Source organism: Poecilia formosa, unplaced genomic scaffold (assembly GCF_000485575.1).
Source record: "Poecilia formosa unplaced genomic scaffold, Poecilia_formosa-5.1.2 Scaffold138, whole genome shotgun sequence".
Classification (NCBI taxonomy): Eukaryota; Metazoa; Chordata; class Actinopteri; order Cyprinodontiformes; family Poeciliidae; genus Poecilia; species Poecilia formosa.
Genome location: NW_006800077.1, coordinates 82,780 through 96,085, shown reverse-complemented (window position 1 = coordinate 96,085; position 13,306 = coordinate 82,780). Strand labels below are relative to the sequence as shown.

Genomic DNA, 13,306 nt, shown 5'->3' with positions numbered 1-13,306 from the left:
AGAGTCTGGCAAAGCTGTGAACTTTTAAACAAGAAACAATAATTTATTATTATAAAGCTTAAGGTTTAGCAACAATTAACGGATCCAATAACTTCCTTAAACCAACAAGTCACAGCTGCAGCCCTGAGCTCCCAGAAGCAGCGCCAAGCCCATCAAAACCTGTTCAGGAAGCAAAACGGTCAAAGTCAAAATGAGTGTGCAAACGTTTCTATTAATAGTTTGTAAGCCTGGATCACATGACCGGATTAAGAGAGGCAAAAGACACAAAAATGTGCTGGATCATGGTTTGTTAGGATAGCTTCATGTGTTCTCTGGTCAAAACAACACAAACACACAAGATGAAAGTTCAAGATAAAACACTAACTGTGGCTGATACGAGCACAGTTCCCGCTGTGGAGGAGCTTTTACACAAATAAGCAACATTTTTTCTAACTTTTAAAGGCAATTGTGTTTTAAATCAACATGAACAGGGTCAAGAACGTCAAACTCGATTTCTACAGCTCAACATTTCCTTTAGCTCTCTTCCTAAAATCTCTTCAAGGCAAAATATTTCCTTTTTGTAGGGAAACCTCAAACTGAAATCTGATCTTGAGAACTTTTGCACAAGCAAGCAGACTTCAACATGTTTCATAACAAAGCAGGTCTGTGTTAAATATCTGTGGTTTAATTACACAACTCAGAGAGGCAACAGTTCGTTGCATCTCTTCTGCAAATCACTAATGTCTTCTCAGACTTTATCACTGACGAAAAAAGAAAAACTGAGAAAATCAAAGTGATAAGAAGTTTCATTTAGATACATTAATTTAAATGTTTATTTACAGCATCTCGTAGACAAACGAGATGCTGAACGAGAAAAGCACAGACTCTCATTCTGGCCTGAGTGTGAATGAACTTAAAACACTTTGCAGATACTTTTATCAGCATTAGATTAGCACTCAGAAAACAATCTATCCAAAATAAGCACTAATGTTACTTTGAAAGCTTTTACAGCTGCCATAACGAGGATAGCTGGTGTGTTGTGAGGATTATCAGTGGATGACAACAGGATGTCCTCTGCAGTGTAACGTTTGCTTTATTGTTTCTGGAGCTGACTGTGTCTGATGATGGCCATTTCAGCATTTAATCCATTCACTATTTTGTATCCCAAACTTTGTTTTCAAAACATGATATTAAATCACACCCTGTTCCGATTAAATTGGCTCTTATCTCTCGATTCGTGACACATGATGGATTTTAGTCCTGAATACAAAAAAAATAATACAGTGACTTTCTCTCTAAGTAACATCCCAAAAACAACTTGAGTTGCATTGATAACAAGGTAGTGCCTGGTGACTGGCCATATTTGATGTTTCAGGGGTATTTAAGTCGGTTGTTTATCTTTCCAGTAGTGAATGATCACTCAAAGTTCTGTGTTTTGCCAGAACGCACAAGTCTCAACAAGGAAAAATACTGGCAAACATTAACAGGCATTTCACTGGTATTTGTGAAGTCATGATGGACACATTGGCTAGTCATAATTTACTATAAAATAGATTATAAGGGAAGCAGAGATTTAAATTAATCTTGACAAGGTAGCAATTATGGTTGCTGCTTTGTTTGTTTTTAAAATACATCATTGCTAACGTATTTAAAAATAAACTTGCCTGTACAAAAGCAAACATCACCAAAATACAAAAGGCATTATTTACATATCTATAACAGTTTTCTTCCCATTACAATTAATTGGCCTTTACTAAATAGATTTAGGATATTATTAAGGATCCAGAAAAGCTTCTTAGAGGCTAAGCTAATCAAGTGGCCACTGACGACATTGTCTCAATGTGGAAACGGTGTGTTTGCCAAAGTTAAACAGAGAAACAACTAACTGAATGTTTTTAAAGTAAATATGCAACAACAACACTGTGGAAAGTTGAAAGAAAGTTTGCACAAGTGTAACAGTGAATTATTATAATCATATTAAACGTGTTTTGTTGTTTTCAGATAAGAAAACAGCAGTGGATTTGCAATCCGGACTCCGCTTAACAATTAAGTTTAGCAGATTTCATCTGCAGCTTTTTACTTACAGACTGCATTCAACTCACAACTTTTCTATAAAACATGGCTTCATAAAACATGTGTTGTTCATGTTATCCAGCATTCAACGATTTGACTTGAGCAGGCTGGAGGCGTTTGGATCAGGCAGTTGTTGCTCAACCCATGCTGGCTTCTTGGCTAGCTAGCATGAGCTGGACGATCAGCAGATGTCTCGTTTTCTAACACATAATATAATCCCTTATAGCACACCTAGCGTACACAATATCCAGAAGTCTGCTCTGCGAGAATGACCAAAGCTTTGCTTTTCCGGGGCCAGATAAGTAAGCATGACGGACCTAGCTACAGCCTCTCGTGTGTATGTGTTAGCTTGACAGAAGGACGCTCTGTCTCTTACCGTGACGACATAAACCTCTTTTGTTGAACACCGCCGAGCAACCCGCAGGCTCGGCATTGTAACCGTGGCTTGTACACCTCAAAGCTGCTGTTAATGTCAGTGACACTCAGTATTCTATGGGAGTGTTTTCTGCTGTATTTGCTGACACCGCTAAGCAACCCTCTACGTAGTGCACAGGCGGCCATCTTTCCTTTCTGCCTGAGCGATCGTACGCACACACAAACCGGGATGCTGCCTTCACGGAACGTTCATAAAGTGGCAGTAACGAGATTCTGGCCGCTAAACTCTGCATTCCACATATTTATTATTATTATTTTTGCTGATTGGTGCAGTTGTAAATTGTTCATGTTGATATGCTGAAGAAAAACTGGCTGGGTTGTATGGATTTACGTAATTATGCACAAACTTGTCAGAAAGGAGTTTCAGGTAAACGAGCGAACCATGAATACACCAACAATGTTAACGTGTAATGTAACGAACAAAATTCGTGGTGATAAAATTTTTTATTTCTGGCATTATTACCACCAACACATAGCAAAAAGGTTGATTTCCAAAACCCGATAAGGTTCAATATTAAAAAAAAAATATATATATATATAAAGACTTGTCACGTGGGTCTGAGTGTTGCTGCTTATATATAACTTGTCACGTGGGTCTGAGTGTTGCTGCGTTCCAGTTATACTCGGAACTTGGAGATTCCGACTTCCCAGTGGGAAAAATCATCTCGAACGCCTTCAGAAGTCAGATTTCCCACGTATAAATTGGGAGTAACTCCTGCTATCCCCAATTAGGACTTGTAAGACAGACATCACGTTTTAATATGTCCGCTTCTCGCATCAGCAGTAGTAAGGCATGGTGGAAACACGATTACTTTACAAAGCCCGCATGTAAGAGTGTGTCTAAAATCAATGTTATATGTAGCTTCCACAACTATAAACTGGATTTGTAAGAGGTACTGTAAATGTTTATGGGGGTAGCAATGTTGAAATTCCGCTTTAACTGACGTCAAACCCAGGTTGGAGTTCAAACTTCCGAGGTAACTGGAACGCAACATATGTCACAAGACAAACATGGCCGCGTATATTTTTATAACATCGAACTCCTAGTATTCGTTAAAAGCCAACATTGTATGACCTCAATTATTAATACAAACTGCGCGTTTCCAGGCACTTTGTGCGTAATTCAGAGCAGGACTGAGGATTTACACAGCTGTGTCGTTTAGCGACAGTTTTCTTGGTCTTTATTAGCTTCATCGACATTATGGCATCTTCATTTGTTGTTGGAGACAAATTCAGATGTCGGGTGACAGAGTTGCTGGGAACCCCGGACTCATCCCTGCCTGAAGGACTTAAAGAAGAACTGATGGAAATCCTGGAAAAACCAAAGCCAACAGTCCTGCCTTTCAGCACAGCAAGGAAGCTGAAGAAACACCTTCAGGATAAAGGTGAACGGAAACACGACTGTGGTGCTCAGTAATAATATTACATCCTTTAGTGCACATAAAGTAACTCTTTATTGTGTTTTCTAAGGCCATCCTTTTTATCTTCATCAATTACTGGAAGACAGCTCACTGCACCTGCCTGAAGTCGTGAAGCCTCCCAGAGTAAGAGCATTACTCTACATAACACTAACTACACCTGGCCAACACTACATAATTAACATTTGTTGGAATATTATTCATTATTTTTTTAATTATTATTATTTTATGGCTTTAAGACCACACATTGATGGCAGATGTAGCAGTGGCTAACATGCAGCTCATATTCCACATCTTAAACCAATAACATTTTAGCACCTCACTTTCAAAGGGTAAGGCCATGCACGTCTCAATGGGCCTTACAAGATGATTAAAAGTACAGAAAAAATAATTATATTGAAATAAGTTGCATTAAAATATAGACTTATGTGTTACATACATTTCACATCTAAGAACCAATGACATAAACAAATAAAACGACAAAATACTCCCTTGTGGCGTAGCTGCAGGAGGTTCTTTAAGCCTAACCAATTTTTTTTATTTTGTAAATCACTAACATTGGGGTGAATATTGTTAACCACAACATTGGTTTAGAGTCACCAAGAACAAAGCCCTGAGGAACTCCATATTTGATCTTTGTTTGCTCATATTTACAGTTGGCACAAACAACTGCAGCCTGCCAAGTAAAATTAAACTATTTCACCACAGCATCAATAAATCCTAACTGCTTTTTTAGACTATCGTTCAGTATACTATAATAAATTGTATCAAATATGGCAATAAGATAAGGCCAAATCAAGATGTAAATTAAAGCACAAAGACCCTAATTAAAAAAAAAATAGTCTCATTATTGTCTTAATGAATTTAAAGTCTGACTTTTGGTTCTTGTTTCAGAATCCTGAGTTAGTGGCACGTCTTGAGAAGATCAAAGCGAAACTGGCTAATGAGGAATACAACAGGATGACGCGTAATGTCAACACTCAGGTGCATGTTAAAACTGTATGGATGAGAAAACACAATGCTGAACTAACTAAACCTGCATCCATGTTCTTATCAAAAATATTTCTGTTTTTATTGTTAGGAAATGAACCGAAATGGCACACTTGCAGATTTTGGTCAGCAAGGTCAGTGTGTGATGGCTTCTTTCTTGTTCATGTTGGCAACAGGCTTTAAACTGTGTGACTTGAAGTGGTTTTATTACCTTTTCTCCTCAGTGCGCTCGGTAAAAGCAGTGGTGGTGACTGTTTTCAACTTCCTGGTGACTTTAGTTGCTGCTTTTGCTTGCTCTTACATGGGAAGCCAGTATTTATTTACTGAAACCGCAACGGTAAGGGAACCTTCAGTCATACATGAATTCTAATCTATTCCAGCTACTGCCTTGTTTTTTAATAACAGTGTAGATTTAAATAATTTTTAACAAAAAAAGAAAATTCTGGAAATTGTGGTGTGCATGTTGAACTATGCACATAAACAAATTTTTCAAGGTCAGGTAATTTTATTTATTTAGCACATTTTCAGCAACAAGGCAGTTCAAAGTGCTTTGCATGAATAAGAAGAAAAAACAAATGAAACAAATCAAAAGAGAGACAAAAAGGTAAAAGTATAAAACTACATATTGGTTCCCCATGTTTAATAAGAATAAGTAGTCCATAATTTATAAACTAGTTGGGGTTTCTCTGGATTCTTGTTCTGATAAAAACTAGATTTTGGTTCTCTGTTAGATCTATAAAGTTGATGGTACTTTCTATGTTCTAGAATTTGTAAACTAGAAGGAGTTTCTCTAGGTTTCAATTCCCTTTTTAAAAAAGAAAACGCAAAATTGCTTAAAATGCAAAAGCATAGCATTCACTTAGTGTAAGCTTGATCATTTGTTTCAAAGGATGCATCTGGAGTTAAGAAATATTTCTAACATCAACATGTGAAAAAGTAAACCTTTTGCTTGACTGAACCTGGCAAAAATTGTTTATTTTTCCTTCAAATTCACAATTATTTAATTTTTGTGTTGGTCTGTCACATTAAATTGAAATAAATTTAAGTTTGTTTTTGCAATATGACATATTGTGAAATATTTACATGTGAATAGCTCAATCAGGCTCAACCTTCATGCTAAAACTTCCTCGGTTTAACAAAACATTTCAGCCGTATTTACTAGGCACTGCGTTTAGTCATGTATTTTTTTTTATTGAGTTAAATTTGTCCCTCACAGGCTTCTGTTAACTATTGTTTGTTTCAGAGGGTGATATCAGCCGTGATTGCTGCATCTGTAGTTGGACTGGCTGAGCTCTATGTCCTGGTCCGGACCATGGAGGGAGAACTAGGGGAACCATAGCAACTGTAAAAAAAAAATCAATTACCTACAGATGTTTAGATTTTTGTTTTTTATTAATTCTATTTATTTTAAATAAATTTGTTGAACTTTCTCCAGTCAAACATGATTGTAAGTTTTGACATGTTACTTATATTCTTCACTTGTTTGTTATTCTAAACTTTTTGTTTTTCTATCCTGTTGATGTTTTTATTCGGTTGTTTTCAAATGCAACAATATCTACTTTTTTTTTTTTCATTAAGACTCAATAAAACTAGAAGTGATTTTTTTTTTCCACCTGCAGAAAAAGTTGAAAAGAGATGTAAAGTATTTTATTTTCTTTAATTCAGGTTGATGTTTGGGAATCAACCTAGACAAAAAAGCAACAAAAACAAATCATTAACTGGCTGCAATATCCCATTCTTATACCTCAATGATCAACAACACACATCTAATTTAAAATCTGATCAGTTTTTCCCTGATCTCTTCCCCAGATATGAATTCATGTTTTTGTAAACCACACCACTCTTGTCAAGTCCTGATACATCAGTGGATGGATTAAAAGATGTAACCACATCTGGAATACAATAAAGTATCCTCCTAAGATCTGCGATTTGACACCCGGATTAAAGGTTTATTGAAAGATTATTTGGTATTAAAGATGATTATGATATAGAGCGATCTGTGTCCAGCTCTCCTGTCTGTCATGTTTGCCTGAGTATTATACCCCTCTCATGTAATATTTCAAAACTTAAATCCATGCCGAATTATTTGGCCTGTAAGCTGATAGACCTTGAGCTCTGGCTTTAATTTAGTTCTTATTTTTCTTATTTATTTTTTTCATTTCCTCTTGTCCATCTAAACCCCCTATTCTTAGAATACAGAGAGTTATGGAAAATATTTTGATATAGGAAAATAATTATTCCTGTCATCATATCTTACCCCAAGTAATCATTTTAATCGGTATTACTTTGGAAGGATAATACTCATGGGTCACAGAAGTTAAACATGTCATGCAGGAAAACACAAGCCTGCATCTGGGAGGACAAAACTTCACTTACGGTTCACTTGAAGGTGGATCAAATGGTTTTATATCTTCTAAATTTACAAATAAATATTTAGAATAAACAGATTTATGTTTGTTTGCTGCTTGTTGTTACTTTTAATTAGCCCACCTCCACATTTAAAGACTAGCAAAGATGTACAAAAAAGATCCCTAACCTAGTGTATTTTTTGGATTAGTTTAATGTTACCTAAACTTTTTTTTAAGTTCCTGTATACTGTGGATGACAGAATTATTTTTTTCATAAAGTAAAACTGGCCATTTAATTAATATGGCATATTTATTGATATTCAGAAGTATATAAAAAAAGAAAACAGTCTTGAGTTATTGTGTAAATTAGTTCTGGTTGAAGGCCTTTTTTTATCAGCTGAAAATAGTTTAAAAATCTTCATACTTATTTTAAGCCATTATACATTTTACTATGTACTATTATATTACTGAGCTTAAAGCAGTTACAGATTCATCAGCTACACCAATGGGACATTAACATTTAACCAGAATAATGCTATTCAAATAATATGTGTTACTGAGCTGTAAGCCACATGTAAAATGTACGTATTTATTTTTCTAATGATGTTGAGCTGTTGGCACAAAATTCATTAAATTTTGACAAAAAGGATTAAAGATGTTTTGTGTTTTCTGACATGTTTGAAATAAATCTCTTCTAATCCAATCTAATTTAATGCAATAGTCAGAAATTCTATCCAACTTTTTTCAATTGGTAGTTGAAAACAAAAACACTGGTGTGCTACAAGACCGTGATATTTGTCAGATTTGAACATGAGGTGTTGCTTTTGACATTTTATACTCTACTTTATGTTACCAGACAGATTTTACATTAAATTATTCACTAACTCTACAAGAGCTAAACTCAGCTTTCCAAAAATAAAACTGGATGGTCAATTAGCTAATTAGCAGGTTAGCTAGCTGGCTAGTTCGTCAAATAATAACCAAACAGTTAGCCAAACAGTTAACCAAAAATAGTCAAATTGTTAGCCAGTTAGCGAACTAACTCAAACCCGATTTAATAAAGGTGGGATTTACTTTGTCACAAACAAGATAACCATACTGTGGTTGACTTGGTCTGATGTGAAATGTAGCTCATCTGTGCTATGCGCATGAATTCTGGAGTCAAAAAAGTTCAGTAAGGCTCAAACCTGGTTTAATGAATTACTACATGTGTAAAACCAAAAATACTTAGCTTCAGACAAACATTATTACAATGCAGGTGTCAGATAATGTCCTAATATTTTTTTATATTGATTACAAAACAGCATTACAAAACTGACAGACAACAACAGCAGTACTATTTAACAATCTGGTATAAATTCAGCAAGTAAGAAGGATAGGAACAAAAAATAACTTGGAGGTAGGACTGTAAGTATTAATTTAGTAACTATTCTGTCTTTTTCTTTGACGTTGAATCAATTAATCAGATAAAAAAAATTCACTTAACCACTCAAGTCTTTAAGCAATTTTAGAAATACATAGAAAGATGCAAATAAACATGAATCTATTCCTTTTTTAAATAAGACAATAAACATTTTATTGCCTAAAATGCAATAAAATAAGTGTATTTTCATTTAGTGCATGTGTGATCATTTGTAGCAAAGGATGCATCTGCATCTGAAAAATATTTCGTCTTAACATTATTACAGTGTAGAGCTGATCTAATAATTAGGTACCAGATGGATTTTTTTTATACAGAATTTGAGCCCATGTGAAGCTGTGCCACTCGAGGAGTTTAGGGTATTCACAAAGGCGGCGGGGGAGAGGGGGGTTAAATGCAAAATGTGTATATTTTTTGTACAGTTATGGCTTAATCTGTGTTGCTCTTTCAGCAAAATTACCCTTTTAAATCTGTATACTCCAGTTAACGATTTATCTATTACTAAATTGGACAGGAATGGGTCCAAATATGTTCATTGGTCATCAGAACTCAAGAAAATTGGTCACAATGGCGGCATTGTAGATCAGATCTGAGATGTATCCCATGGAAGTCTGAGGTCCTATTTGCGGATGATGATGATGATGATGATGATGGCGGTGACCTTGACCTTGAGTGACCTCCCAGTACATTGGTTGAGGGTGTGAAGGGACAACCTGGTCCACTGAGCTGTGTCCTCCAGTTGCAGCGTTGCCTCCATACATGTGTTGATGGGTCAGAGGCGGAGCCAGGCTCTGAGGTTTGAAGTTCGTAAACGCCTGGTACGAGCGCGTGGAGGGATGGTGATGACTCTGCCTGCTGATTGGCTGCGGAAATGAGCCAGTAATGAAGCTGCTGAATCTCGAGCCCAGCTGCTGCTCTTCCTCCCAGCGGTGACCGTCTGGCGCTTTGGAACAGCTCTGGAGCTGCTGAGGAAGGGACGGACACGGAGGAGGCGTGGACGACGCCTGGTTGCTGTAAATCTGGATCCAGTCGGAGTAAAGAGGAGGCACCTCCTCACAGGAGTGGCTCTGATCCTGCCTGAATATATCCGCCAGGCCGGTTGTGGCTGGGTAAGCGGAGGCCCCATGTCCAGCAGGGGGCTCCAGGAAACCCCGTCCTCCCCCGTCGGACTTGGTGGGTCTGCTGAGTCTGCCTGTTTTGATACTTCTGGCTCTTCTGTTCTGAAACCAGACCTGGTAGGGAGAAAATGAGGCTGATCATCGGGTTAACGTGACTTTAAATTGGACTTTATAGGCTTTTCTACGGTTGAATATTAATGTGGGTAGTTTGTTTTAAAGTAACTCAAGATGATATTTGATATTAATTGGTGAAAAAAAAATGAAACACCTTGATGGGGTCAACTGAACACCTCAATGAGGTTTTTCATTTTTTCATATCGGTGACAATATATATGGTGAAAAATATTAACTCCATTTTGTAAAAGTTTTTCTTGATATTACTTCCTAATTCCTCCCCAATTTATCCACATAACTATACACAGATAAACTAAAACTGAATGGAAATACAGTGAAAGAAGAAAATAGTTGAACCAACTTAAGTGAATTGCTTAAATCGGTAACAAGTAATTAAATGAGGTTTATCCAACTTAATTTAAGTTGGTTTAACTTGACAAATTTAAGTCAGTCTTACTCAAATAATTTAGTAAACTAACAAAGGATATTTTTATAGGGTTATTTTGGCTCAGGCAGCCTTTATTTGAGAGTAGTTAGACAAGAAATTGGGTAATGAAAGAGAGGGAAGACTGAGGTAATTGAACCTGTAGCGGTTGCATCGAGTACTAAAGTCTCCTTATGAGAGTTGTGCTTTACCCCTGCACCACCCCGATCGGTGTATCTGTCCCTGGTGGAGCCTGCGTCATGACGTCAGACTTAGGATACGAACACAGTATTGAATTTAATTGTAAGTTGTCCTCACAAAACTAAAAGAATCAAGTGGGATTAATGTAAATAAATCCATAACACGAATTACAACCCAAATAGATTTTTTAGAGAGTAATGAACGTTTTATCTCCTCACTAACAGCTGGTGTACAATATTCTGATTTGTTAAAGTTGGAGACTGAATCCCACCTGTATCTTGCTCTCTGGCAGGTGTGTGTGTGCAGCCAGCCTCTCCCTGAGGGTGATGTCCGGGTACGGAGTCACAGCGAAGGCCTGCTCCAGCTCAGACAGCTGGGCTCGGCTAAATATGGTCCTCTTCCTCTTCCTCTGGCCCTCCATCAAAGCGGGGCATCTGTCCGGCTCCTGACAGGACGCAGTGCTCTCACTACGACCATCTTAGAGCAACAAATCACACAGAAAACTGAGGAAAGTAAATACACTACAATACTTACATCATCTGTTAGGAAAAAAACGGGAATGAATGGGGGACTGTTTTGGTGGAGGAAGGATTTAGGACACATAAGTCAAAGTCTGTACAAGTAGAATTTATGTTTATGTTATGATATTTAAAAATGTATTTATTTCTTGAGCCAGGCCTTTTGATTTTCCTCCCACAGATACATCCATTTTACAGTTTTTATTATTAAAGGTGGCATCTATCTGTCTGTAAGTAGTAAGAAGAGTAATAATCGTAAATGGACTGAATTTATTTGGTGCTTTTCTATTAATTAAAACTCTATATTACACACATTCATACATCAATACATCAGCAGAAAACTTGAGGCTAAGTGCCTGGAAGCGACTGAAACAATTAATCTGATTAATTGTGACGAATCAATTATTGGAGTAATTGTCAACTAATGTAACCAATTAATTATTTACCGGAACATACAGACTCAAAAAAGGCTATTGACTGAAAAAAAAAACACTGAAATCAGAGCAGTTAAGCTAAAACTGTACAAACTATATACATATTTTACTAAAAGCTTCTTTCTTTGTAAATATGTTCCACTCAGATCTGTTGAAAAATAATCATTCTCTACAATATATTGACGTTAAATCAAGCAGAAATTACTGAGCTTTTCACATGCTGACATTAGACATTTTTTAAGCTACAGATTCATCCTTTTTATGACCAAACATCCAGAAACCTGCAAAACAGCCGAAATGCTGAGTTCCTTTAAATCAAGGTTAGAAACCACATGTTCCGTGTTGCCTTTGATTAAAAACATTGATTAATATATTTGATAATTATTCCTGATGATGACATTTGACAAAGTGTAATGTTTGCTTCTTGTTTCGTGATTGGTTACTGTATTATGTTTTTATCATGAAAAGCACTTTGAACTCCCTTATTGCTGAGATAATCTTGTAGAAATAAACTTGACACGATTTTTGCTTCAAACGATCAAGTGTACACTGAAGGAAAGCAATGTTATTGCATTTTATGCACAAAAAAATGTTTTTATTTAAAAAAGTAAATTGCAGTTTTAGGGTATTTTTAACTGTACAAAATAAGCTTAAGTGGTTAAATGAATAATCTCCAGAATGAGCCATTTGTTTAATCATTTAATTGTCAGAATAATCAATTATTAAAATAATTATTAGTTGCAACCATAGAATCAACTACTCCTTCACACTGAGCCACATCTAACCCTTGTTATTAGCAGTAGTAGTAGTAATAAAAATATTTCTTGTATTTTTCTTTTTTCAATTTGAAACAGTTTTCACCTGCAGATGATTAACTTTGACGGTTTTGTTGCAGTAATCTAACTGCGGTCAGCAAACTGCAAGCATCATCTCCTCTCACCTCTGCAGGCCTCCTGATCTCCAAACAGCATCTTCGGATCCACCAGCTCCTTCTGCTGCTTCTGCTTGATCAGAGGGAACTCAGAGTCCAAATACCCGGCCATCGCTTCTTCACCCGCGCAGAGACGCAAACTTCTGCCGCGCCGCGTCCGCACAGGCTGACGATGAGGAGGAGTTTGGAGCTTGTTAAATCCCGCTCCAGATTAGACGGGGCTCTGCAGATGAAGGTGTTCCATGGACCTCGATAATCCTCGGTTATTGACAGGCAGGTTTTCATATCGCATCGAGATGTCTTCAGCTGTTTCCGTCATAGTTACACAGCTCTGCAGCTTTGTAGCTGCAGAGCTGATATAAGCTAATATCAGGGAATTTGGTTAAAAGAATGGATGTTGTTAAACCCAATATTATTCCCTTTTTGTTGACCCAAAAAATTCAGTTTGATTCTAAAGAAAAATCTTTATTTTTACCAAATGTTGAGTATTTTTCTCCAAGTAGGTCATGGGGTTTTTTAATCTAGTAAACTCTGAACACCCCCATTTCCCCACAAACAAGTCCCAGATTAAGACTCCTGATAATCTTTGGGATCAACATGGCATCATGCCATCATATAAATATACCTTGTTGCAGAGTATATATCAAGTATCATAACATTCTCAAGATCTTTGAACTTGATTGAGGCACATTTAAATTGACGATGCAGTTTTTATCTTTAGATTCGTGTGATGCATCTTTTAAAACTTTATATTTTTTCATCTTTACCACATTAAATATTTTCTCCAAACCCATTCAGAGATGTAACATTTTCATATTTTAAAAAATTGTTTCCATATTTTTATGCCTGTTTTGTCATAAAAAAGTTTACCTGGAATCAAAGAGATGACTGTAAACCTTTCAG

General features: G+C 36.5%; 3 protein-coding genes across 4 annotated transcripts in view; 1 reads left to right on the top strand and 2 right to left on the bottom strand.

Annotated features, from left to right (window-relative positions):
- poldip2 (polymerase (DNA-directed), delta interacting protein 2) overlaps window positions 1-2,644 on the bottom strand; it is a 16,820-nt gene extending 14,176 nt beyond the window's left edge. For both annotated transcript variants that reach the window (XM_007562546.2, XM_007562547.1), the window contains exon 1: window positions 2,429-2,644. In XM_007562546.2, the coding sequence (XP_007562608.1) occupies window positions 2,429-2,613 (185 nt within the window). In that variant the 5' untranslated portion in view covers window positions 2,614-2,644. The remainder of the gene's footprint in view (window positions 1-2,428) is intronic.
- An 809-nt stretch (window positions 2,645-3,453) lies between these two features.
- On the top strand, window positions 3,454-6,253 carry vma12 (vacuolar ATPase assembly factor VMA12). Its single transcript, XM_007562545.2, has 6 exons — window positions 3,454-3,872; window positions 3,958-4,031; window positions 4,800-4,889; window positions 4,987-5,029; window positions 5,120-5,232; window positions 6,139-6,253. Exons 1-6 carry the CDS (start codon window positions 3,689-3,691, stop codon window positions 6,232-6,234), a joined length of 600 nt encoding a protein of 199 aa, XP_007562607.1. The 5' UTR covers window positions 3,454-3,688; the 3' UTR covers window positions 6,235-6,253.
- Window positions 6,254-8,745: 2,492 nt separating this feature from the next.
- sebox (SEBOX homeobox) lies at window positions 8,746-13,173 on the bottom strand. Its single transcript, XM_007562543.2, has 3 exons — window positions 12,413-13,173; window positions 10,792-10,997; window positions 8,746-9,895 (listed from the first exon to the last, which is right to left on the bottom strand). The coding sequence occupies exons 1-3, from the start codon at window positions 12,513-12,515 to the stop codon at window positions 9,206-9,208; spliced, it is 999 nt and encodes a 332-aa protein (XP_007562605.1). The 5' UTR covers window positions 12,516-13,173; the 3' UTR covers window positions 8,746-9,205.
- Between the last annotated feature and the right edge of the window lie 133 nt (window positions 13,174-13,306).